The following is a 24,261-nucleotide window of genomic DNA, read 5'->3' as shown; positions in this document are numbered from 1 at the left end:
TATATTAGATATTTATGGAATTAAATGGATGGTTTGGAGGTTACTTAGGATGTTACATCGTTCAAGGCATAAAAAAGATGCTTCAAAACCGAAACTATCAAGTTACAAGCTGCCAAAACGTCACAAATCCTCTCCCATGCAATTCCTAACATCCAAACACTTATTGGCTGTCAAAACAACATCCCTAACAGCTAAAAAACATTATATCCCATACAAATCAAATAAAAAATATGTAACTGATTTGCAACCTTCCTTTGTATGTTACAAATTGACAAAATGACATTTTGTCACACCCCATTTTATTTGTCACACTCCTTTAATCAACATTATATCTATACTTTTTGTTAATTGATACGTGTACCTAAAATATTGAGATTTCTTCACCGTTCTCCTTTTTCTCTTATTTTCTAATTTTTTTTTACCGCCCTTCAATCATTGAGATTGTGGCTTCATTCACAGAGCATGTAGTAGCAGCCTTTTGCGATATCGGAGAGCTTTGAAGAGTAAAGATAGGTTGAATGGGTTGAGGACTGTTAAGACCAGTTATTACTGATACTACCTAATTGTACATTCTGTTATTACTCAGTTCTTAGTCTGTTAATTATAGCTGTAATTCAGTTAGTTAGTTAGGTAGTTAGTTTAGCTTCTTGCTTACTGTAATCTCTATATATACCATTGTATATTCATTCATTAAGTTAATGAGAGATTACACAATTCATACATCATTATCAGAATCTTCACATGGTATCAAGAGCCTCAACCGATTCTGTTATTCTGTTCTTCATTTCTCTCGTCCATTCTTGATTGATCTTCCTTCTTCATTTCTCTCGTCCATTCTTGATTGATCTTTCTTCTTCATGGCATCTGTTGTTCCATCTTCCATGGCATCTTCTTCGTTCGCACCGATCGTTTTCTCTCATAATCTCTCTGTCAAATTAGACACTCATAATTTTCTTTTATGGAGGCCACAAGTTCTTGCGGCGATCCGAGGTCATATGCTTGAAGATTACATAGATCTGGATTTTACTCCTCCATTGAAGTATCTCACTGATGCAGATCGAGTAGCTGGTCAGCTCAACTCTGCGTACACTCAATGGAAGCAACAGGACAATCTCCTTTACTCGTGGCTTCTCTCATCCATGACAGAGAGTATTCTCACCAGAGTTGTTGGATCTGACACCTCGGCTCAGGTTTGGTCCGTTCTTGATACTTACTTCACAACTCAGACGAATGCTAAAATTGACCAATTTCATACTCAGCTACGAAATCTTAAGAAAGGCTCTCTCTCGTTGAATGATTACTTACTCAAAATCAAGTTTCTGGTGGATCAACTCAGCTCTGTCGGTCACACTACTTCTGCCAAAGATCACATTACTGCCATTTTTAATGGCCTTCCACCTGAATATGACGTTTTTATCATCTCTATCAACTCTCGTCAGTCCACTTATACTGTTGCTGAGATCGAATCTCTTCTTCTTTCTCAAGAAAGTCGCCTGGAGAAGCACAATCGTGATCTGGACTCCACTCCACAAGTGAACGCTGCTTATCGAAGGGGCGGCTCGAACTCCTTCTCAAACCCTGGGTATGGTCGATTTTCTCAACATAATCACTCGTCGCCTTCTTTACCCTCTCCTGGTCGTGGATCTTTCTGGAATCCCTATGCCGGTGGTCGTGGCCGTGCTTCTCATCCCGGTAGATCGTACAGTGATGGACCTCCTAATTCCACTTCTTCTCAGTCCAATCGACCGATTTGTCAACTTTGTTCTCGTCCAGGCCACTATGCTTCCAGATGTTATCAGCGCTTCAACATGGATTTTCCAGGCTTTGGAGCTCAATCTGTCGACAAATCCGCTTCTCTTATGAATGCTCTAGTTGCCTCTTCAGATCTGGTTAATGACTCCTCGTGGTATCCTGATTCGGGGGCAACGAACCACTGTACAAACAATGAGCACAATCTTTTGACCAAGAGTCCTTACTGTGGTACTGATCAGCTGCATGTTGGTGATGGCTCGGGTCTAACCATTTCCAACATTGGTAAGTCTGCTATACAGTCTCTTTCCTCATCTAAACCTTTGTTCCTAACTCAACTTCTCCATGTTCCATCTATTAAGAAAAATCTTATTAGTGTCTCCCAATTAACTAAAGATAATGATGTTTACTGTGAATTCCATTCTGATTTCTGTCTTGTGAAAGACCAGGTCACCAATCAAATCCTGATGCGAGGGACCCTTAACAACGGTCTCTATGCATTCCCTTCTTCTGCATTCCAGCTCATTCGACCAGCCTCTGTTTTGCCTTCCTGCAAGTCTCTTCCTAACACTGCCTCTCCATCTCTGCCTTTATCCAATTGCTTTTCTGTTGATGTATCTAGCTCTAAGTCTTGTAATAATTCTGATTTCATGTTGTGGCATAACAGATTGGGTCACCCATCTGCAAAAATTGTAAAGTCAATTCTATCTCAATGTAACCTTTCTCATATTAATAAAACTCCTGTTGATTTTTGTTCATCGTGTTGTCAAGGCAAAATCCATAAATTTCCCTTTCCCAACTCTACTTCTGAGTACAATACTCCCTTAGAACTAATTCACTCTGACATCTGGGGGCCAGCTCCCATGGTGTCTTCTAATGGCTACAGATACTATATTCATTTCATAGACTCTTACTCTCGGTATACCTGGGTGTATCTTCTTAAAAATAAATCTGAAGCCATACAAACTTTTCGAAACTTCAAAACTCAGATTGAGAATGAGCTTGGTCATAAGATAAAATCAATACAAACTGACTGGGGAGGTGAGTATCGTGCTTTTACTCAGTACCTCTTAGAACATGGCATTTCTCACCGTGTTTCTTGCCCCAAAACCTCTGAGCAAAATGGTCTTGCTGAGCGCAAGCATAGGCATATCATTGAGATGTCCCTAACCTTACTTGCCAATGCCTCCTTGCCTCTTAAGTTTTGGGATGAGGCTGTTCGCACCTCTGTATATCTCATAAATCGTTTGCCTTCCCCTGTGATTTCAAATGTTTCACCTCTCTATCGACTATTCAATAAACAACCTGATTATTCCAAGCTAAAAATTTTTGGTTGTGAATGTTTTCCTAATACTAGACCATACAATTCTAACAAACTTCAGTTTCGGTCTGAATCTTGTACATTTCTAGGATACAGTTACAACCATAAAGGCTACAAATGTCTTTCAAAATCTGGTCGGATATACATCTCTCGTGATGTTATTTTCAATGAGCTTAAATTTCCATACTCCTCCTCCTCTTCCTCTGTGTCTTCTAATTCTCAACCATTATCTACTTCCACTACTTGCATCCCTTTATTGTCCAGATTTCCTTCTCATATTCCTATCGCATCTACCCCTCAAACAACTGCTTCAATGCATGCTCCACCTCCTTCCTTGACTACTTCTTCACCCTCCATTTCCCATGCTCATTCTTCTCCTTATATGTCTCCTTCTCAATCCCTTCCTCCCCTTACACAGATTAATACTCATAATTCCGCTGCATCTTCTCCTTTGCCACCTGATCCTCCTAGTTCTGTTGAGTTACCTTCTGAGACTGTACAAGCAGCTGAGCCTTTGTTACCTATTTCTAGATCTAACCAAAATCAACATCAGATGGTCACCCGCTCTAAGGCTGGAGTGTATAAACCGAAGGTGTTCATCACCTCCAAAGAGCCATTAACACTCCAAGCAGCCTTGACCGATCCTAATTGGAAATCAGCTATGGATGCTGAGTATACAGCACTGCAGAAAAATTGCACTTGGACATTAGTTGAGCTGCCACCTGACAGGAAAGCTATTGGCTGTAAGTGGGTCTTTAAGGTCAAGGAGAATCCCGATGGGACAGTTCTTAAGCACAAGGCGAGATTGGTTGCAAAGGGGTTTAATCAACAGTATGGTTTTGATTTTACTGAGACATTTAGTCCAGTCATTAAACCAACTACTATTAGAGTCATCTTCTCTATTGCTCTTTCCTATGGCTGGCCTATCAAACAATTGGACATCAATAACGCCTTTTTAAATGGCCAGCTTCAGGAAGAGGTTTTTATGACTCAACCCCCTGGATTTGAGACTCCTCACTCTCCACAGTTGGTTTGCAAGTTGCACAAAGCACTCTATGGCCTGAAACAGGCACCTAGAGCTTGGTTTGAAAAGCTGCGATCTACACTACTTTCTCTGCATTTTCAGCATTCTCAAGCTGACCAATCTCTATTTCTGCGATTTACTAATGGTTCACCTATCTTTATTTTAGTCTATGTTGACGATATTTTGGTGACAGGATGCTCAGCTACTGAAATGCAGACTGTGATTTCTCATTTACACTCAGCCTTTGCCTTGAAGGATCTTGGTGATGTTCATTATTTTCTTGGAATCCAAGTGGTTAAAACATCCCAAGGTTATCATTTATCCCAATCAAAATACATCACAGACTTACTTTGTAGATCAAAGATGCAATTTGCTAATGGCCTACCTACTCCTATGGTTGGTGGAGAGAAACTATCTGCTTCTGGTAGTGATCCTGTTCAGGATCCTAAACTTTATAGAAGTCTAGTGGGTGCCTTACAGTATGCTACCATTACACGGCCTGAGATTTCCTTTGCTGTCAGCAAAGTTTCTCAGTTTATGCATAACCCACTGGAGTCTCATTGGAAAACAGTTAAACGCCTCTTACGATATCTCAAGCACACTCTAGACTACGGTATTCATTTTCGGGCTAGCTCCTCTCTTCCTTTGGTTGGCTTCTGCGATGCAGATTGGGCGTCTGATCCGGATGATCAACGATCTACTTCAGGCATTTGTGTTTATCTTGGTCCGAACTTGGTGTCCTGGTCCTCCAAGAAACAACCTACTGTCTCGAGATCTAGCACAGAGGCTGAATACCGAAGTCTAGCCACCCTCACTGCTGAGATTACTTGGCTTCAGGCCTTGCTTGCTGAACTGCGTTTTCCTCAACATAGCCCCCCTGTTCTTTGGTGTGATAATCTCAGCACAGTTCTACTTTCAGCTAATCCGATTCAACATGCTCGGACCAAGCATATTGAGTTGGATTTATATTTTGTCAGGGAGAAATTTCAACGGCAGCAAATTCAAGTGAAGCATGTCCCTGCTCAAGATCAAAATGCTGATATACTCACCAAAGCACTCTCACACTCCAGATTTTTTGATTTACGTTCCAAACTAAGAGTGGAATCCTTATCCACTCTTCGTTTGAGTGGGGGTGTTAAGACCAGTTATTACTGATACTACCTAATTGTACATTCTGTTATTACTCAGTTCTTAGTCTGTTAATTATAGCTGTAATTCAGTTAGTTAGTTAGGTAGTTAGTTTAGCTTCTTGCTTACTGTAATCTCTATATATACCATTGTATATTCATTCATTAAGTTAATGAGAGATTACACAATTCATACATCATTATCAGAATCTTCACAAGGACGATTTGTTTCATTGCTGAGCATGAAAACTACTTCTGACATGTTTGGTCTGTCTGTGGTAAGATCTTGTACGCATAACAGCCCAATATGTACGCATCTCATTGCCTCTGATTCAATATATGAGTCACCCAATGCAACATCCACAAACTCTAATCCTCTGTTATCACTCCATAATTGCCATGCCTGAATAAACTCATATCAGTCGTAACCAACTTAAAATATATATATGTACACATCGAGTCGAAGAGAAAATTATAATTTGAACTCACATGAGCAATAAGGCTAAGAGGTTTCTCATACTAATGGAAGTTAGAGTTCTTCTTGCCGCTCACTATTTCCAAGATCAATACGCCAAAGCTAAAGACATCTGATTTTTCTGAAAAGACTCCACCCATGGCATATTCAGGAGACATGTAGCCTCTGTACTTATTCGAAACATTACACCATTAATTAATGCTACACAATCATTTGAATATATAGCTCTTCTAGCACTAAGAAAACAGTAACACAATGAAAACATATGAACAGATTGAGATGCTTACAAAGTTCCAACAACCCTTCGAGTATTTGCGAGATCTAGTGTTCCTTCGAAAATGCGAGCCAATCCAAAGTCTGATATCTTTGGGTTCATCTTCTCATCTAAAAGAATGTTGCTGGCCTTTAAATCTCTGTGTATCACTCTTAAAGACGAGTCACGATGGAGATATAAAAGACCTCTAGCAACTCCAAGTATGATGTTCACCCGAGTACCCCAATTCAGCTGTTCTCTTCCTCTTGGATCTGATTCATGCACCCAGTAAATATTAATCAATATTTAATGTCTTCTTTCCTATTTCGTATCCCATCGTACGTGTTTAATTTTAGCTCAAGTGTTTCACATAATTTATAGGACAGGCATAATAAAGAAAATGACAATGACTGGTAAATCATGGATAAAGAAAATGTAGATTTAGATCAAACAAGAATTGATTGATGTGCATTAGGATAAAAAAATATAGATTAGAATAGCAAACTATAAGAAAAGTGTTGAGTCAGATCTCAACTTAACTTTACAAGTTCATTCAAGAATACCAAAGACAACTAATGCCAACTCAGCATTCTTGAATCTCTGTTATGACCGTTATTTGAAGTCTTCCTTGGTGACTTATTCAATTGCCTATAAATACCTTACTTAATGTAACTTAGATAAGTTTTAAGTCATTTTGAGAAAAGAGAATACAAAAATTCTGGTGTTGTAATCGTGAGGCAGAGAAGGTCATAGCAAGAACATTGAGTTGTATAGAAGATTGGAACACAGTTTGTGTTACCATTAGTTTGTAACCAAGATTCAGAAGATTAATGGATGAACTGAACTACTGAGGAGTTCAGAGAGAGGATTAGGCTCTTCACACAATTCTGTGAAGGAAGTTCGAACCTCTATAATTGTGGTGTTTTTATTTCTGTTTTTTCTTTAATACTTGTTATCAGTTTTGTTCTTTGTGTTGCTGCATTGTTTAGTTTGTGCAGGAAAGAATCCAACATTCAATGCTGAAATGCAACAAAAAGATATGTTGATCAATAAGTAAATCCAATACCAAAGATGCAATTATCCAAGCTTTTGTTTTGCATGAACTCATAAACTAGTAATTTCTCTTCTTTCTCAATGCAGTAGCCGAAGAGCCTAACAAGATTTCTGTGTTGGAGTTTTGAGATCAATATCAACTCATTCTTGAATTCTTCTGTGCCTTGCCCTGAGCTACTAGATAGTCTTTTAACTGCTATTTCCCTCCCATCCGGCAATTTTCCCTGCAAATAGAGCTCAAATTTGTAAGTGAATGGATATTTTACTTGTTAAACTTCATTAAAATTGATACTGAAGAAATAACGTAGAGTAACCTTATAAACAGAACCAAATCCTCCTTGCCCAAGTTTGTTTGTTGAACTGAAGTTGTTTGTCACATGTAAAATGGTGCCAAAATCAAAACTAGGAAGCTCGGAGGGATCATGTTGTTTTGAAAATTGAAGGGTATCTCTTGAATTGTCACTTGACTGCATCATGTCAATGCGCTTTGTGGTCTCCATAGTATGTCCTAATTGTTTTAAGCATTAATTTTTGTGTCAGTATTGTAGTAACTGAACATTTATTAAGTAATGTCCACATGTTACTGTTTCTAATAATTTGTTGCCAATGCCAAACTACCGCTAGAGCTTGGCCATTTGTATCTGCAAGATGAGGCAAATCCAGTGTGTGCACGTGTTTGTCTATAAGAGAAAGAGAGAATTATACATTGCAATATTTTGTGTATCATTCTTACCTTTTCTTCTTTCTCTCCGTCGCCACAAATATAATACTATGGCAACTATTGTCCCAACCGTAGAAAGAGTTGCAAGGCTGATGATAATCTTCCCAACTTTATGTCCTCCAACTAAACAATTAGTCAATAAATTGAAATTAGCTATGGAGAAGAGGAAAAAAAACACCAAATTTCAGAATTTTCCAAGGGAAAACCTTTGTTGTCTCTCACCTAGTTCCGCGTGAGGGAGGCGTAGGAAAAGGTTTTCTGCATCATAGGGAAACCCCTGGATGTCAATGAGGCCTTTGGACCAGACCAAACACCCTATTCCTTCTATGTTTGCATAAGCTATGCAAGAACAATTGTTCAGGCACCATTCTTGGCAGCCCTCCATAGGTTCAATATATTCATATAAATCGGGAAGTTTCACACCACCTATCTTCAAAAATCCATCGCTTTTACCTCTCCGTGAAGCTAAACCAGTGGTAATTTTGTCACAACTTAGTTGGTTTCGTCTCATGCACCCTCCAGTCCAGTTCCCTTTGCTCCACTCTCCAAATGATTTTGGTTCAAAGCCTTCCAAACACTTACAAATGGGAGACTCCGAGCCGTTGCATACCCCGAAAGCCCCACAAGTTCCATAGATATCGCACCTAATCTCTGGTGCCTTCCAGTTCGTATTCCAGTCGCCGCCTTCGTGTATTTTTTTAAACGCAAGGGTCAGAACACCTGTAGATGTGATGAACAAATTTCCCAATATCATATCGGAGTTGTTGTAGTCCCAATTATATTGGACACGTATCGTTCCTTCTTCTGCATCTTCTACGATATTGAAAAAACTTCCATAACTTGTATCCATATCTGGTATACCCGCGAACTTGGTTTTAGCCCATGGTCCACTTCTCCACAGTGGCGTTGATCCGTTGATCCAAATGACAGCTTGTGGTGGTTTCACTTTCGAAATCTCAGCAGTGAATTTTCCAACTGAAGGGTCACTATTGCTTTTCCATGAAGTCAAGACAAAACTCTCCCCAGTTTTGACATTAAAACCCAACTGCGCTCCTGGTAAGAATGTGTCCCCAGAATGCTTAAAGCTCTCCCACAAGTACTGTGTACCATATTTGAGAATTAAGTTTCCGTAATCTGAAAGAATTGCCACTGAACTATTGTTGGATTGGATTTGGACATTGGTTGACCAAACAGAGTTGTTGTTTCTATCCAAGTGTATTATTGATTGAATAGAATTGAAGGGTGATGAAATTAGAATGCTCTAATATTTCGCTTATATTAAATTTCGTTAATTAAATTTTGCTTTCCTAGTTTATTGTTCATTGTTAATTGTCATTAAATTTTCATTAGTCAAATAGAAATAAAAGTTTGCTATTGGTAATTATTAGATCAATTTCCTGACGGAACGATACTGTATACTTGCGCAGTAAGAAAATTTCGCAACAACGAGAATCCATTAACACCATAGAAAATAACTTAGTTGTTCAACATCTTAATTAATCAACATCCAAATAAAAAGGAAAAACATAAAAACCAGAAAATAGTGAAAAACAAAATAGAAGAATTGAAGACGATTGAAGCGTTTATGCTAAACTCCATAGATGCTCTCACAATTCCCTAGGGTTCAAAAAACTGATAAAAGATGTTTTTAATGTGTTTTTATAGAACCCTAATGATTACAAGTGAAAAGACCAAAAAACTCTCGCTAAAACGCTCAAAATAGAATTTTCCTTCGAAGTGGCACAGGGGCGCCATCAGTAGCACAAGGGCGCTACTTCGAACTGAGTTTTTACACTTCTCTGACTTTGCATAGCGCAGGGGCACTGTTTCCTAGAGCGAAAAAAACCTCAAAAAATACAATAGCGCAACTGCCCTTCAACATTGTGCAGCTGTGCTAATCCAACTTCAAAAATACTTCAAAAACTCTCCCCGAAAATCACCATTTCTTCCTCCAATTTCCTCAATTATCATCCAATTCACCTGTCAAGTCCAAAGTACCTAAAACAACACAAACCAAGTAGAATTCCACACAGAACAACAATAAACCTTAAAAATAAACACCTAAAACAACTCTAAGAACACACCTAAACTAGACTTAACAGCACATCCAAAATAATGACAATTATGTGACATGTATCTTAATATAACTAAAAAAATTAATATATATTTTTTAATTTGTGTATTGGAATGACATTTTACTCCTACTTTTGGATAGAATAGTTTTTTCTACCAAAATGATGGAAAAAATACTTTATAAAGAAACCAAACAAAAGAAATAAATTAAAAAAAAATGGTTTACATTTCATTACCATCAACTAAACATAGCCATATATAGTTCTTTTCTTTTTTCGTACTTCATTTTCTGTATTCATCAAAGGCACCCATGCCGCTCAATTTCTAGGTTAAGGTCAAACAATTAGTGTTAGAGAAATATATATATTACAATAGAAATATGAAACTAAGATACAACTCTAAATAAGAAATTACAACCGAACAATTTGATGGATAAATAAAGTTACAATTCTAATGCAAAATATACAAATAAAATAAATATATGAAGAAGTAGAAGAGAAGGAAATCATAAACTCAAGACAATAACAATACAAATAAAAGAAAAACAAATAAGAACACGAGAATAAAATAAGAACAATAGAAGAATATGAAGAACACTCTTACTGACACATAACTTTAAATGTAGAGTAGTGGGGATCGCCACTTGAACAGGTTTAAGACCATTGTCCAAAAGTTTATTTCCCTTATTCTCAAAGCATTAAGAGACTCACAAGTTTAGGAAATAACTCTCTGGAATTATCAAGATTTTGTTGTATTTTCTAGCCAAGTGTTTTGTGGATAGAAAAATTAGTTGTCTTACAAATAAACAAATGTCTCTATTTATAGAGTGTAAGATCACCAATTGATTTTCAGATTCCACCAACTCCCTTGGGTGTTACCAATGATAAATTGGATATTTATTGAATTAAATGGATGGTTTGGAGGTTACTTAGGGTGTTACACCGTTCAAGGCATAAAAAAGATGCTTCAAAACCAAAACTATCAAGTTACTGATTTGTAACCCCAAGTAATAGCTTGGTTACAAGCTGCCAAAACATCTCAAATCTTCTCCCATGCAATTTTCTAATATCCAAACACTTATCAGCTGTCAAAATAACATCCCTAACAGCTAAAAAGCATTATATCCCATAAAAATCAAATCAAGAACGTGTAACTTTTTTTACATATTAAATATAGTGATATTTTGGGAGTTACAAATCAGTAACCGATTTGTAACCTTCCTTTATATGTTACAAATTGACAAAATGACATTTTGTCACACCCTATTTTATTTGTCACACTCGTTTAATCAACATTATATCATTATTTTTTTTAATTGATATGTGTACCTAAAGTACTGAGATTTCTTCACCGTTCTCCTTTTTCTCTTATTTTCTAATCTTCTTTCTCTTATTTTCTAACCTTTTTTTTTACCGCCCTTCAATCATTGAGATTGTGGCTTCATTCACAGAGCATGTAGTAGCAGCCTTTTGCGATAACGGAGAGCTTTGAAGAGTAAAGATAGGTTGAATGGGCTGAGGACGATTTGTTTCATTGCTGAGCATGAAAACTACATCTGCCATGCTTGGTCTGTCTGTGGTAAGATCTTGTACGCACAACAGCCCAACATGTACGCATCTTATTGCTTCTGTTGCACTACATGAGCCACCCAATGCATCATCCACAAAGTCTAGTCCTCTGTTATCACTCCATAATTGCCATGCCTGAATAAACTCATATCAGTCGTAACGAACTTGGTTGTATATATGAGCAATAAGGCTAAGAGGTTTCTCATAATAATTTGAACTCACATGAGCAATAAGGCTAAGAGGTTTCTCATAATAATGGAAGTTAGAGTTCTTCTTGCCGCTAACTATCTCCAAGATCAATACGCCAAAGCTAAAGGCATCTGATTTTTCTGAAAAGACTCCACCCATGGCATATTCTGGAGACATGTAGCCTCTGTACTTATTTGAAACATTACACCATTAATGCTACATAATCATTTGAATATATAGCTCTTCTAGCCCTAAGAAAACAGCAACACAATGAAAACATATGAACAGATTGAGATGCTTACAAAGTTCCAACAACCCTTTGAGTATTTGCGAGATCTAGTGTTCCTTCGAAAATGCGAGCCAATCCAAAGTCTGATATCTTTGGGTTCATCTTCTCATCTAAAAGAATGTTGCTGGCCTTTAAATCTCTGTGTATCACTCTTAAAGACGAGTCACGATGGAGATATAAAAGACCTCTAGCAACTCCTAGTATGATGTTCACCCGAGTACCCCAATTCAGCTGTTCTCTTCCTCTTGGATCTAATTCATGCACCCAGTAAACATTAATCAGCATTTAATGTCTTGTTTCCTATTTCGTATCCCATCGTACGTGTTTAATTTTAGCTCAAGTATTTCACATGATTTATAGGGCAAACTAGATTTAGATAAAACAAGAATTGATTGATATGCATTAGGATAAATATATATATTTATATATATATAGATTAGAAATCCAATACCAAAGATGAAATTGTCCAGGCTTTTATTTTGCATGAACTCATAAACTAGTAATTTCTCTTCTTTCTCAATGCAGCAACCTAAGAGCCTAACAAGATTTCTGTGTTGGAGTTTTGAGATCAATATCAACTCATTCTTGAATTCTTCTGTGCCTTGCCCTGAGCTACTAGAGAGTCTTTTAACTGCTATTTCCCTCCCATCCGGCAATTTTCCCTGCAAATAGAGCTCAAATTTGTATGTGAATGGGTGTTTTAATTGTTAAAATTCATTAATTGATACTGAAGAAATGATGTAGTAACCTTATAAACAGAACCAAATCCTCCTTGCCCAAGTTTGTTTGTTGAACTGAAGTTGTTTGTCACATGTAAAATGGTGCCAAAATCAAAACTAGGAAGCTCGGAGGGATCATCTTTTGAATTGTCACTTGACTGCATCATGTCAATGCGCTCTGTGGTCGCCATAGTATTTCCTAATTTTTTTCAATAATTTTTTTTGTGTCAGTATTGTAGTAACTGAACATTTATTAAGTAATGTCCACATGTTACTGTCTGTAATAATTTCTTGCCAAGATGAGGCAAATCCTGTGTATGCACGTGTTTGTCTATAAGAGAAAGAGAGAATTATACATTGCAATATTTTGTGTATCATTCTTACCTTTTCTTCTTTCTCTCCGTCGCCACAAATATAATACTATGGCAACTATTGTCCCAACCGTAGAAAGAGTTGCAAGGCTGATGATAATCTTCCCAACTTTACGTCCTCCAACTAAACAATTAGTCAACACATTGAAATTAGCTATGGAGAAGAGAGGAAAAAAAACACTTCAAATTTAAGAATTTTCCAAGGGAAAACCTTTGTTCTCTCTCACCTAGTTCCGCGTGAGGGAGGCGTAGGAAAAGGTTTTCTGCATCATAGGGAAACCCCTTGATGTCAATGAGGCCTTTGGACCAGACCAAACACCCTATTCCTTCTATGTTTGCATAAGCTATGCAAGAACAATTGTTCAGGCACCATCCTTGGCAGCTCTCCATAGGTTCAATATATTCATATAAATCGGGAAGTTTCACACCACCTATCTTCAAAAATCCATCGCTTTTACCTCTCCGTGAAGCTAAACCAGTGGTATTTTTGTCACAACTTAGTTGGTTTCGTCTCATGCACCCTCCAGTCCAGTTCCCTTTGCTCCACTCTCCAAATGATTTTGGTTCAAAACCTTTCAAACACTTACAAATGGGAGACTCCGAGTCGTTGCATACCCCAAAAGGTCCACAAGTTCCATAGATATCGCACCGAGTCGCTGGTGCCTTCCACTTCGTATTCCAGTCGCCGCCTTCATGTGTTTTTTTTAACGCAACGGTTAGAACACCTCTAGATGTGATGAAGAGATTTTCCACTATCATATCGGAGTTGTTGTAGTCCCAATTATTTTGGAGAAGTATCGTTCCTTCTTCTGTATCTTCTACGATATTGAAATAACTTCCATAACTTGTATCCATATCTGGTATACCCGTGAACTTAGTTTTAGCCCATGGTCCACTTCTCCACAGTGGCGTTGATCCGTTGATCCAAATGACAGCTTGTGGTGGTTTCACTTTCGAAATCCCAGCAGTGAATTTTCCAACTGAAGGGTCACTATTGCTTTTCCATGAAGTCAAGACAAAACTCTCCCCAGTTTTGACATTAAAACCCAACTCTGCTCCTGGTAAGAATGTGTCCCCAGAATGCTTAAAGCTCTCCCATAAGTACTGTGTACCATATTTGAGAATTAAGTTTCCGTAATCTGAAAGAATTGCCACTGAACTATTATTGGATTGGATTTCGACATTGGTTGACCAAACAGAGTTGTTGTTTCTATCCAAGAGCTCAAGATTTCCATTGCTGCCAATGGTTAGACTTGGTGGTGAGTCTGCAACTGTGAGAGGGTTGTCTCTGTTTGCCACCCACACAACTGTAAGGGGTAAGATTTGCTTATACCAGATTCCCACGTACTTATTTGCAGAGTTATTGGGACTAAAGAAGCCTAACTCGAAAACTTGGTTGAAGGAGACCAGAGTTTGGCCTTGAGATAAAGCTTGGGATGAAGTTATGTTAAAAATTGCGGAGCAGCATTTAGATGAAAAACTGCAGAATAGTATAATTCGATAGAATAAAGCTATGAAGCGATTGTCGCTTGCATTCATTTGGCAGAACCTGGGGATACAAGGAAAGAAAATGATGGCAAAATAATCCAAAGATCCGAATGTTAAAAGAAAAAAAAAAGTTCTGTTAATCCCTATATAACAACATAAGAATCTTTTTTTTTTTTTTTACATTCATTCTTTTTTAAGGAGTTGAATTTAGCAAGCAATTTCTAGTTAATTCTCTCCACTTCACAATAGTTGTTACACTTGTAATAGTTTTATCCTTTTTTAACATGTATAATGATGCATAGAAGTTAGACTTCGGCATAATATATATATATATATTTATATTTATCGCCTTCCCCTAGCGTATTGAAGGTAATATAGCAGTATAATTTAACTTTAGTCCAGACTTACGACTAAGTCTAAGTCAACTTCTTATAGGTAGGTCTGTTCTAAGTCAACTTCTTGCAAGTAGGAATGGTTGGGAGTAAAGAAAACAAAGGAATAAGAATGAGAATAGAAATGGGATAACATTTAAAAATAATAATAGTTACAACCTTATTTTGCACACTCAAAATATAGACAATTGCGTGACATGTATCTTAATTTAACTAAAAAAATTAATATATATTTTTTAATTTGTGTATTGGAATGACATTTTATTATAATATTTTTTAATTTATGTATTGGAATGACATATTATTATAACGTGGATGGAATAGTCTTTTCCACGAAAATAATGGAAAAATCATTTTATCGGATTGACATTCCAATACTTTATAAAGCAACCAAACAAAAGAAATAGATAAAAAAAATGGGCTACATTTCATTACCATCAACTAAACATATCTTTTTTCGAACTTCATTTTCTGTGTTCATCAAAGGCACCCATGCCCCTCAATTTCTTGGTTAAGGTCAAACAATTAGTGTTAGAGAAATATATGTATATATATATTCCAATGGAAATATGAAACCAAGATACAACTTTAAGCAAGAAATTATAATTGGATAATTTGATGGATAAATAAAGTTACAACTCTAATGCAAAATATACAAATAAAATAGATATATGAAGAAGTAGAAAAAAAGGAAATCACAAACTCAAGACAATAACAATACAAATAAAAGGAGAACAAATAAGAAAACGAGAATAAAATAAAAACAATAGAAGAATAAGAAGAACACTCTTACAGACACATAACCTTAAATGTAGAGTAGTGAGGATCACCACTTGAACAAGGTTTAAGACATAGAAAACTTAGTTGTCTTACAAGTGAACAAATGCTCTATTTATAGAGTTTGAGATCACCAATTAATTTTCAGATTCCACCAACTCCCTTAGGTGTTACCAATGATAAATTAGATATTTATAGAATTAAATGGATGGTTTGGAGGTTACTTAGGGTGTTACAACATTCAAGGCATAAAAAAGATGCTTCAAAACCGAAACTATCAAGTTACAAGCTGCCAAAACATCCCAAATCTTCTCCCATGCAATTTTCTAATATCCAAACACTTATCGGCTTTCAAAAGGGAAATTTCACTTTTTATCTCTAATAATACCTAATATTACCAAAAAATCCCAACATTAATAATATTTTCAAATTAATGCTAAACTTTCCTCCCATACCCAAAATACCCCTCCCATTATATAAAAAATTCACAAAACCTTCTCTTCCACTCTCCTCACTCTCTCTCTCTAATTCTCACGAAATCTCCATAAAACCTACAGTTTTGTATAATTTTCTTGTCAAAATCATTGTTAGTTATCTCCATTGTTTCTGTGAAGTCGTTAATATCAAAGGCAACATTTATTTTGAGAGTTTTTGGAGGAGAAAAACCATGGGTAATGAGATTTTACATTTTATGTGTTGGGTATTATTTGTTTACATTTTTTTTGGCTATTTTGAACAGATCTGAGCCTATATTGGTGTATTTTTCGGGATTTTTTGAGAGATTCCGCGATCTGTGTTTTCTGGGTTTTCTGCAATTTTTTTGCTCGATAGAAGCTCGATAACGGTTCGATGGTATGTAGAAGAAGGTCTTTGTAAGAGCTCGATGTAGCTCGATGTGAGCTCGATAATAGCTCGATAGGTTCGGTTTAGTGCTCGATGGAAACTCGATAAGGGTTCGATAAGGGTTCGAATGGATCTACAATATTTGAGCTCGATAGTAGCTCGATATGAGCTCGATAGGGTTCGATTGAGGGTTTGGTTGTGTTTTATGGTCGGTTTTGAGAAATGATAGCTCGATGCTAACTCGATAATAGCTCGATAGGGGTTCGATGGAGGGTTTGGTTAGGTTTATGTTCTGTTTTGAGAAATGGTAGCTCGATGATAACTCGATAATAGCTCGATAGGGGTTCGATGGAGGGTTTGGTTAGGTTTGTGTTCTGTTTTGAGAAATGGTAGCTCGATTCCAACTCGATAATAGCTCGATAAAGCTCGATAATGTTATTTTTTATTGCATTTCTGGAAAAATGACAGTTTTCCTGACAATGTTAATGTTTTTTTTTCCAACACAGGCTCTATTGTCTACGTTTTTGTATCCTACAATGGTGTTTGGGAATTGCAAGGGAATAAGTGGATTTTCAAGGACCCTCAATGCACGGTGATACCGATGGAGGATACTGTAACGTACTTGCAACTTCTTGACATATTGCACAAGGAACTTAAAGTTGATAAACAGATGTATGAGTTGAAATTGGAGGTTCCTTACACTTGCGGCGACCAACCGTTTACACCCGTTCATGTTGAAAGTGATCTTGGTGTCCGTGCATTCATAGGAGTAACATCTAAAGAAAGGTTGGCCTTGTGTGTCACTCCTGTTAAAAAGATTGTCATTGCAGACCCATATTCCACTCCCGGACCTGAGGGAGCAGCCAGTACTTTAGGATTTCCTATTGGTGACCTGAGGGACAACCAGTATGAGTACAACCCCTATGTGAATGACGATCCGGTAGCCGAACACAATGAGGAATTAGGAGACAATTCGGTGGATGATGATCTATTAGCTGAACATTTGCAAGTAGAAGAAGCACAAGAACAACCAATACGTCATATTGCACGGACGAACCCACCAAGTCAAGGACGCCGAACACCTGGCACCAGCTCTAGTCGTCATGGTGGAACAGAATATAACTATACAGGGAACATTTCAATATGTTCAACAGAAGATCACAGAAAATGGAGTGCTCCCATGTTTACAAAAGAAGATATCATAGCTTGTAGTCGTTCTGAATCACCCTCATCTGGTATAGCGTTGGGGGAATTACATCTTGGGAAGACATTTGAGAACAAGATGGAATTGAAAACCAAAGCGGCTCTCTTTGCAATGAAGAATAATTTTGAGTTTATGGTTAAGAAGTCTGGTACTGATGTGTTGTATATCACCTGCAAGGATCCTGATTGTGGTTGGAGAATAAGAGGGAAAAAAGTAGCGCGATCAGAGATGTTTGAGATCACTGTTTATAATAGTGTACATACTTGCTCACTAGAATTGCGACAAAAAGACCACCGTCAAGCAGCACCTTCTGTCATTGGGCACCTTATCAAGAACAAATATGCTACTGATGGCACTAGCTATCCACCAAACAGCATAAAGGAGGATATGAAGAATAATTTTGGGATCGATATGAGTTATATTAAGGCTTGGAGATGCAGAGAGAAGGCACTCGGTTATGTTAGGGGGACACCTGAAGAATCGTACTCCAAGTTACCTTCTTACCTGTACATGCTGCAGCAAAAGAATCCAAGTACAATTACTGATTTTGTCACAGATGACGGTCGCTTTCTTTACTGTTTCTTCTCACTCGGAGTTTGTAGAAGGGGATTTACATCATGTCGTCTTGTTATATGTGTGGACGGCACTTTCTTAAAGTCAAGGTACGGTGGCCACATGTTGTGTGCTGTCGCATTGGATGCGAATAACCACATTTATCCAATTGCATTCGCGATTGTTGACAGTAAGAATCATGCTTCTTGGAAGTATTTCATGATGAAATTGAAGGAAGCCATTGGAGTTGTTGATAATCTGTCTTTTGTATCAGACAGGCATGATAGCATTATTCATGCTCTTGAGTTGGTCTTCCCTGATGCCTACCACGGCGCATGCTACCATCACATAAGTATGAATGTAATCGCTAAGTTCAAGACCGATCACTGTCACAAGGAGATGTGGAATGCGGCATATGCATTTCGGAAGTCAAAATTTCACAGGTTCTTCAACAATATAAAGCAAATGGATCCTGCCATAGCTCAATATCTCGAGGGTATTGGCTTCGATAAGTGGACTCGTGTATACTTTCCTGGGAATCGATACAATGTAATGACAAGCAACTACGCTGAAAGTTTCAACAACAAAACCAGAGACGCAAGAACCTTCCCAGTCACTACTTTTGTGGAATTCATTCGTTTCACAATTCAGTCATGGTTTGCCGCGCGTCGTGAGGAGGTAGAGAAGTGCACATCGAAATTAGCAACAACATATGAGAAAGATGTCTCAGGCATTGCGGATGATGCAAGGTACTTGAAAGTCCATCCTCTTGGACAGTTTGAATTTCATGTGGTAGACCCAGAAGGTGATGGTGAGGTGAATTTGATGACCAAATCATGCTCTTGTGGTCAGTTTCAAATAATGGGTTACCCTTGTGTTCATGGTGTGGCTGCGGCCATGTTGCGCAATGTCAACATTTACTCACTGTGTTCACCATATTACACTACTGAGATGTGGAGGGAGTCTTACAAAGAAACAATTTACCCAACTGGCAATGAGGATGATTGGGAAGTTCCCGAGAACATAGAGAAAATGCAAGTTGGGGTTCCCGTTGAAAAACAACCAGTTGGCCGACCGAAGAAGAATAAGGTGGGAAGAAGGAAGACAAACCGCACTCCATCGAATGGAGAAATCATTCCCAGTCATCGCAAGTGTAGCATGTGTGGTGGTCTTGGCCACAACAGGGCTACATGCAAAGCTAGGCTTTAAACTTTTTTTTCCCATTTGAACTTGTTGTATTAATAAACTCTTTTTATTTGATTTTTCTGAAAAGTTATGTTTATGGCAAAGCTAGGCTTTAAACTCTTTTTTCCCATTTGAACTTGTTGTATTAATAAACTCTTTTTATGAAGGTAACAAATTTTGATAATTCAATAACAGTTCGATATAGCTTGATATTAGCTCGATAACAGCCCATGAAAATTATAAAAAAATGTGAACAACAAACTGTACATGTAAAGACCCTGTATATATACAATCATCAAGGTAACAAATTTTGATACCACAAGTCTGTGGTCCACTTGTTCCTGAACGCCTCCATATTTTCATCGCAGATAGCTTCCAATGGAAGACCGACCATTAGATGCTCAATATACTTGATAGCATACACACCACAATCCCCACTGTAAAAAAAAAAAAAAATATTAAGTGCACATTACTATAAATTTAGTTAGAAACAAAATTAGTATGAAGATGATGTTTGTTACCTTCTCTTTGACTGAGGGAGCTCGTGTTTCTGTTTGCGACGCAATGTGAACTGATGTGGCCTATTTCCTGCTGATGGAATCTTCAACATCAAGCTATCAGTAAACAGTTTACTCTGCATTAACAGAGAAGGTAGCATAAAGCACCATGGACTCATAACATCCTCAAGCTTTGCGTCACTAATCACCGAGTTGTCTGAATCGTAAACAGTCAGATTCCAACTAGAAATGGAAGCCTCAATGGCAAACCAATGTTGTTGTCCATAGTTCTGGCACCAATATACATCCTCAACTCCTCCCCAAGATGCCAGAAACTGCTGCTCGATGCCGGTCAACATGGACATAATGTCAGCATCCCAATAATACTTTGTTTTGTCGGCTGTTTTCTTGAACTAATCATATCGGGCAGGTATCACTTGTGAGAAATAACTGTTCATCACAACTGCATTATGTCGATATATATTGGGAAAATACTTGCGACGCATACGAAGCATGTGTTCTGCCGCATCAATATGCTGCAAAAGAGAGTACGATAAAAAAATTAGCAAAAACCATCATAAAATGCTGATGTCGAGCTCCATCGAGCTCACATCGAACTCATATCGAGCTCACATCGAGCCAGTCTGAAACAGTAAAAAACAAACTACTTTAACATCCCTATCGAACTACCATCGAACTACTATCGAGCTCACATCGAGCCAGTCTGAAACAGTAAAAAAAAACCTACTTTAACATCCCTATCGAACTACTATCGAGCTCACATCGAGTCAGTAAAAATAACCTACTTTAACATCCCTATCGAACTACCTATCGAGCTCACATCGAGCCATCATGAAATAGTAAAGACAACCTATTTTAACATCCCTATCGAACTCCCTATCGAGCTCCATCGAGCTCACATCGAGCCACTTTGTTAAGGGAATTTTCACTATCGAACTCATATCGAACTCACATCGAGCTTTTAACATCCCTATCGAACTACTATCGAACTAATATCGAGCTCACATCGAGCCACTCTAAAACAGTAAAAAAAACAATCTATTTTAACATCCCTATCGAACTACCTATCGAGCTCCATCGAGCTCACATCGAGCCACTCTGAAACAGTAAAGAACAACCCCTATTTTAACATCCATGTCGAACTACTATCGAACTCCTATCGAGCTCACATCGAGTCAGTAAAAATAAAACATCTAAAATTGAAAATAGTCCATAATTAGGTATAAATTGCTTACCCCATCATTGAGCCACGACTGGGGTGTCTTCAACGTCAGAAACCATGCTGGACCGTGACTCCCAGTCTTTACATCCCGCGGGGTCTTGTTGGGCATGTCTCCAAGAAGCCACTTGCACATTGTCCTATACTGATTGGGATCTGGCTTCTTGAGAGGGTCCAGCACATGTGTAGCCTCTTGTGTAGCCTCGTCTGCTGGTGCAGCTGCAGCAGTGCGAGGTCTTTTCCTCGTGGGATCCGTATAGTCCTCAAACCAATTTGGCTTGCGTCTTTGGCGTCTAGCCCTCTGAAACTGAACCCCAGCAATATCCTCAGGGTTGACAATAACGACTCCCGGAGTCTCAGCATCTGGTGTCACAATGATGGTAGGGGGCGTCGTTGGATCATCAACATAGTCTAGCGGAATATCCAATGACTCTGACTCTGAATCTTCATTGGACCCCCTCAGTTTCTCCTTAACAAATGTCAGGATCTGACTGAGTACGTCCAAGATCACTGACTGGTTCTTCAAGAGGGTCTCCTGTCGACCCTCGACTCTGTCCAACCGCTCAATCAAGTCGGCCAGCTCAGGGGCTGAGGCTGAGGCTGAGGCTGGTGTTGGGGTTGGTGTTGGGGCTGACACTGAGGCTGGGGCTGATGTTGGGGCACAGGTTGATGCTGGGGCTGAGGTTGGGGCTGATGTTGGGGCACAGGTTGAGGCTGGGGCTGAGGCTGGGGCAATAGGAGGGGTGGGACCTGCAACCTCCTCCCCCGGGGCAGCATCAACAAATATCTTGGCTGCCTCGGCAGCCTGAGAAACTTTCTCTGCCATTTTCTCAAAAGTCGCATCATCCTCCTCATCAGTCTCCGAGGGATCCTGGCCAAGCCCAGGATAAAGGGGAAGATCTCCCTCAGTCAAAGACAAGTAATAGTCTTTTTCTGCTGGCCGAGGCTTCAACATCGGAAGAACAATTAACTGCAAACAACATAAAACATTTGGTTAACTCAAATAATGATAAAAGATAAGCATATAGATAAAAAAAAAAACAGCATAACTTACATTCTTCTTCAATAATATCGGTGCGATGACGGACTTGGTGAAATCCTTGTTCCTCCGATGCGACCAGCTAAGCATCCTCGGGAACATGTTTCCCGAGCTCACAACAAGCTCCACCGCAAGCTGTTGGATAGCCTCATATGCCCAGTACTGTAAGGCGGGGGCATAACCATACATACTGTATTTGGACTCTTGCTGCACCTTGGCATCCTTCTTGGCATCATAATTGGCCTTTTGCTTCACCATGTCCTTCTTACAAGAATGCAATAGCCTCCTATAAGAGTAGTTCCCCCATGGATAGCTGAAGAAGTACTCTACATTCTCAACAATTTTTAGAATATCTCGCCAAATGTGCAGTTTGCCCTCAATGGCATTCAGAACCCCCTCAACAAACAGACATACACCAAGCTTGTACACATCTTCCACAACCGTACAAGTCTTGAAAGCATGGTCCACCTGTGACAGCTTTACTTTCTCAGCATCGTTGAAATACTCCTTTATCAACCGATCGCTGAGATTACGCCCTTCCAACTCTTCTGGTGACGGGAAGGCACTGAAATCCAACCCCATCACCAGGGCAAATTCTCCCATGCCGAATCTACAAGACTTCGACCCCAAGAAAAAATGCACCTCATCTTCGTTGTTGCTGGCGATTTTCCTCAGCAACAGTTGATGCACCAAGACTCCGGAGAAATTAAACTCCAAAGCCAAAAAGAATTGCTTGAAAGGGGATTCCTTAGCCCTTTCAAGCAGCCCAAGCTCCAAAAACCCGGTCTTAATGTGATTTAAAGTACTACTACCCCGATATGTCACTCGACCAGGAAAGTGATCACTGAACGGAACAAGCAACTTAGGCATCTGTAACAACACATGAAAAAAAATTTGTAAGAAAAAAGAATAAAAAAAATTTCATAAAAACACTGAAATAAGTTGTCATCGAGCTCTATCGAGCTATAATCGAGCTGAAACATAACCTATCGAGCCCTTGTAATATAATACAACATATCCTATCGAGCTATTATCGAGTTCCTATCGAGCTCCTATCAAGCTCCTATCGAGCCATAATCGATCCATCATCGAACTGTTCAAACTACCTTATCGAGCCTACTATCGAACCATAATCGAACCTATCGAGCCACTGGTTCAAACCTAGAAAAAATTTCCCACAAAATCAGACAACCCATTCCACAAATCACAGATTCAACAACGATATAAACCAAATATGGACTTGGGTTCAAGATTTTACCTTAGTTTTTTAAACTTTGAAGGAAATATGCTCCGTGGGTCTCGGGTTTGACAGAAAAGTGGGAGTTGGCAGTGGGCTCGAGATCGCCGGAGAAATGGGAGAAGGTGGGGGCTCGACGGAGAAGGTGGGAGCTCGACGGAGATGCGGGCTCGACGGCTCGACGGAGATGCGGGCTCGACGGCTCGACGGAGATGGCGGCTCGACGGAGGTGGGGGTTCGATGGTTTTTGGGGGATTATTGTGAGACTGAAAAAGAGAGAAACCGAGACTGAGAGAGACAAGGCTGAGATTGAATGGGAAGGGTATTTTCGGTAGGAGGGAAAAGCTTAGCATTAATTTGAAAATATTATTAATGTTGGGATTTTTTGGTAATATTAGGTATTATTAGAGATAAAAAGTGAAATTTCCCCTTTCAAAATAACATCCCTAACAGCTAAAAAAACATTACATCCCTTAAAAATCAAATCAACAATATGCAACTTTTTTTACCTATTGAATATAGTGATATTTTGGGAGTTACAAATCAATAACCAATTTGTAACCTTCCTTTGTATGTTACAAATTGACAAAATAACATTTTGTGACACCCCATTTTATTTGTCACACTCGTTTAATCAACATTATATTATTACTTTTTTTAATTGATATGTGTACCTAAAATATTGAGATTTCTTCACCGTTCTCCTTTTTCTCTTATTTTCTAATCTTTTTTTTTACCGCCCTTCAATCATTGAGATTGTGGCTTCATTCACAGAGCTTGTAGTAGCAGCCTTTGGCGATATCGGAGAGCTTTGAAGAGTAAAGATAGGTTGAATGGGTTGAGGACGATTTGTTTCATTGCTGAGCATGAAAACT

General features: G+C 38.5%; 1 protein-coding gene and 1 pseudogene across 1 annotated transcript; both read right to left on the bottom strand.

The window, feature by feature from the left end:
* Positions 1-316: 316 nt before the first annotated feature.
* LOC133793690 (G-type lectin S-receptor-like serine/threonine-protein kinase At1g61370) lies at positions 317-11,047 on the bottom strand (annotated as a pseudogene).
* Positions 10,977-23,806, bottom strand: LOC133793689 (G-type lectin S-receptor-like serine/threonine-protein kinase At1g61550). The gene is made up of 10 exons (XM_062230989.1): positions 23,408-23,806; positions 22,165-23,019; positions 21,161-22,080; positions 13,141-14,412; positions 12,946-13,037; positions 12,591-12,760; positions 12,294-12,504; positions 11,856-12,093; positions 11,587-11,737; positions 10,977-11,499 (listed from the first exon to the last, which is right to left on the bottom strand). Exons 2-10 carry the CDS (start codon positions 23,017-23,019, stop codon positions 11,206-11,208), a joined length of 4,203 nt encoding a protein of 1,400 aa, XP_062086973.1. The 5' UTR covers positions 23,408-23,806; the 3' UTR covers positions 10,977-11,205.
* Between the last annotated feature and the right edge of the window lie 455 nt (positions 23,807-24,261).

This window comes from Humulus lupulus, chromosome 8 (assembly GCF_963169125.1).
Source record: "Humulus lupulus chromosome 8, drHumLupu1.1, whole genome shotgun sequence".
NCBI classification, from domain to species: domain Eukaryota; kingdom Viridiplantae; phylum Streptophyta; class Magnoliopsida; order Rosales; family Cannabaceae; genus Humulus; species Humulus lupulus.
Note: the sequence above shows the minus strand (reverse complement) of the source record. Positions and strands in the feature narration are given on the sequence as shown.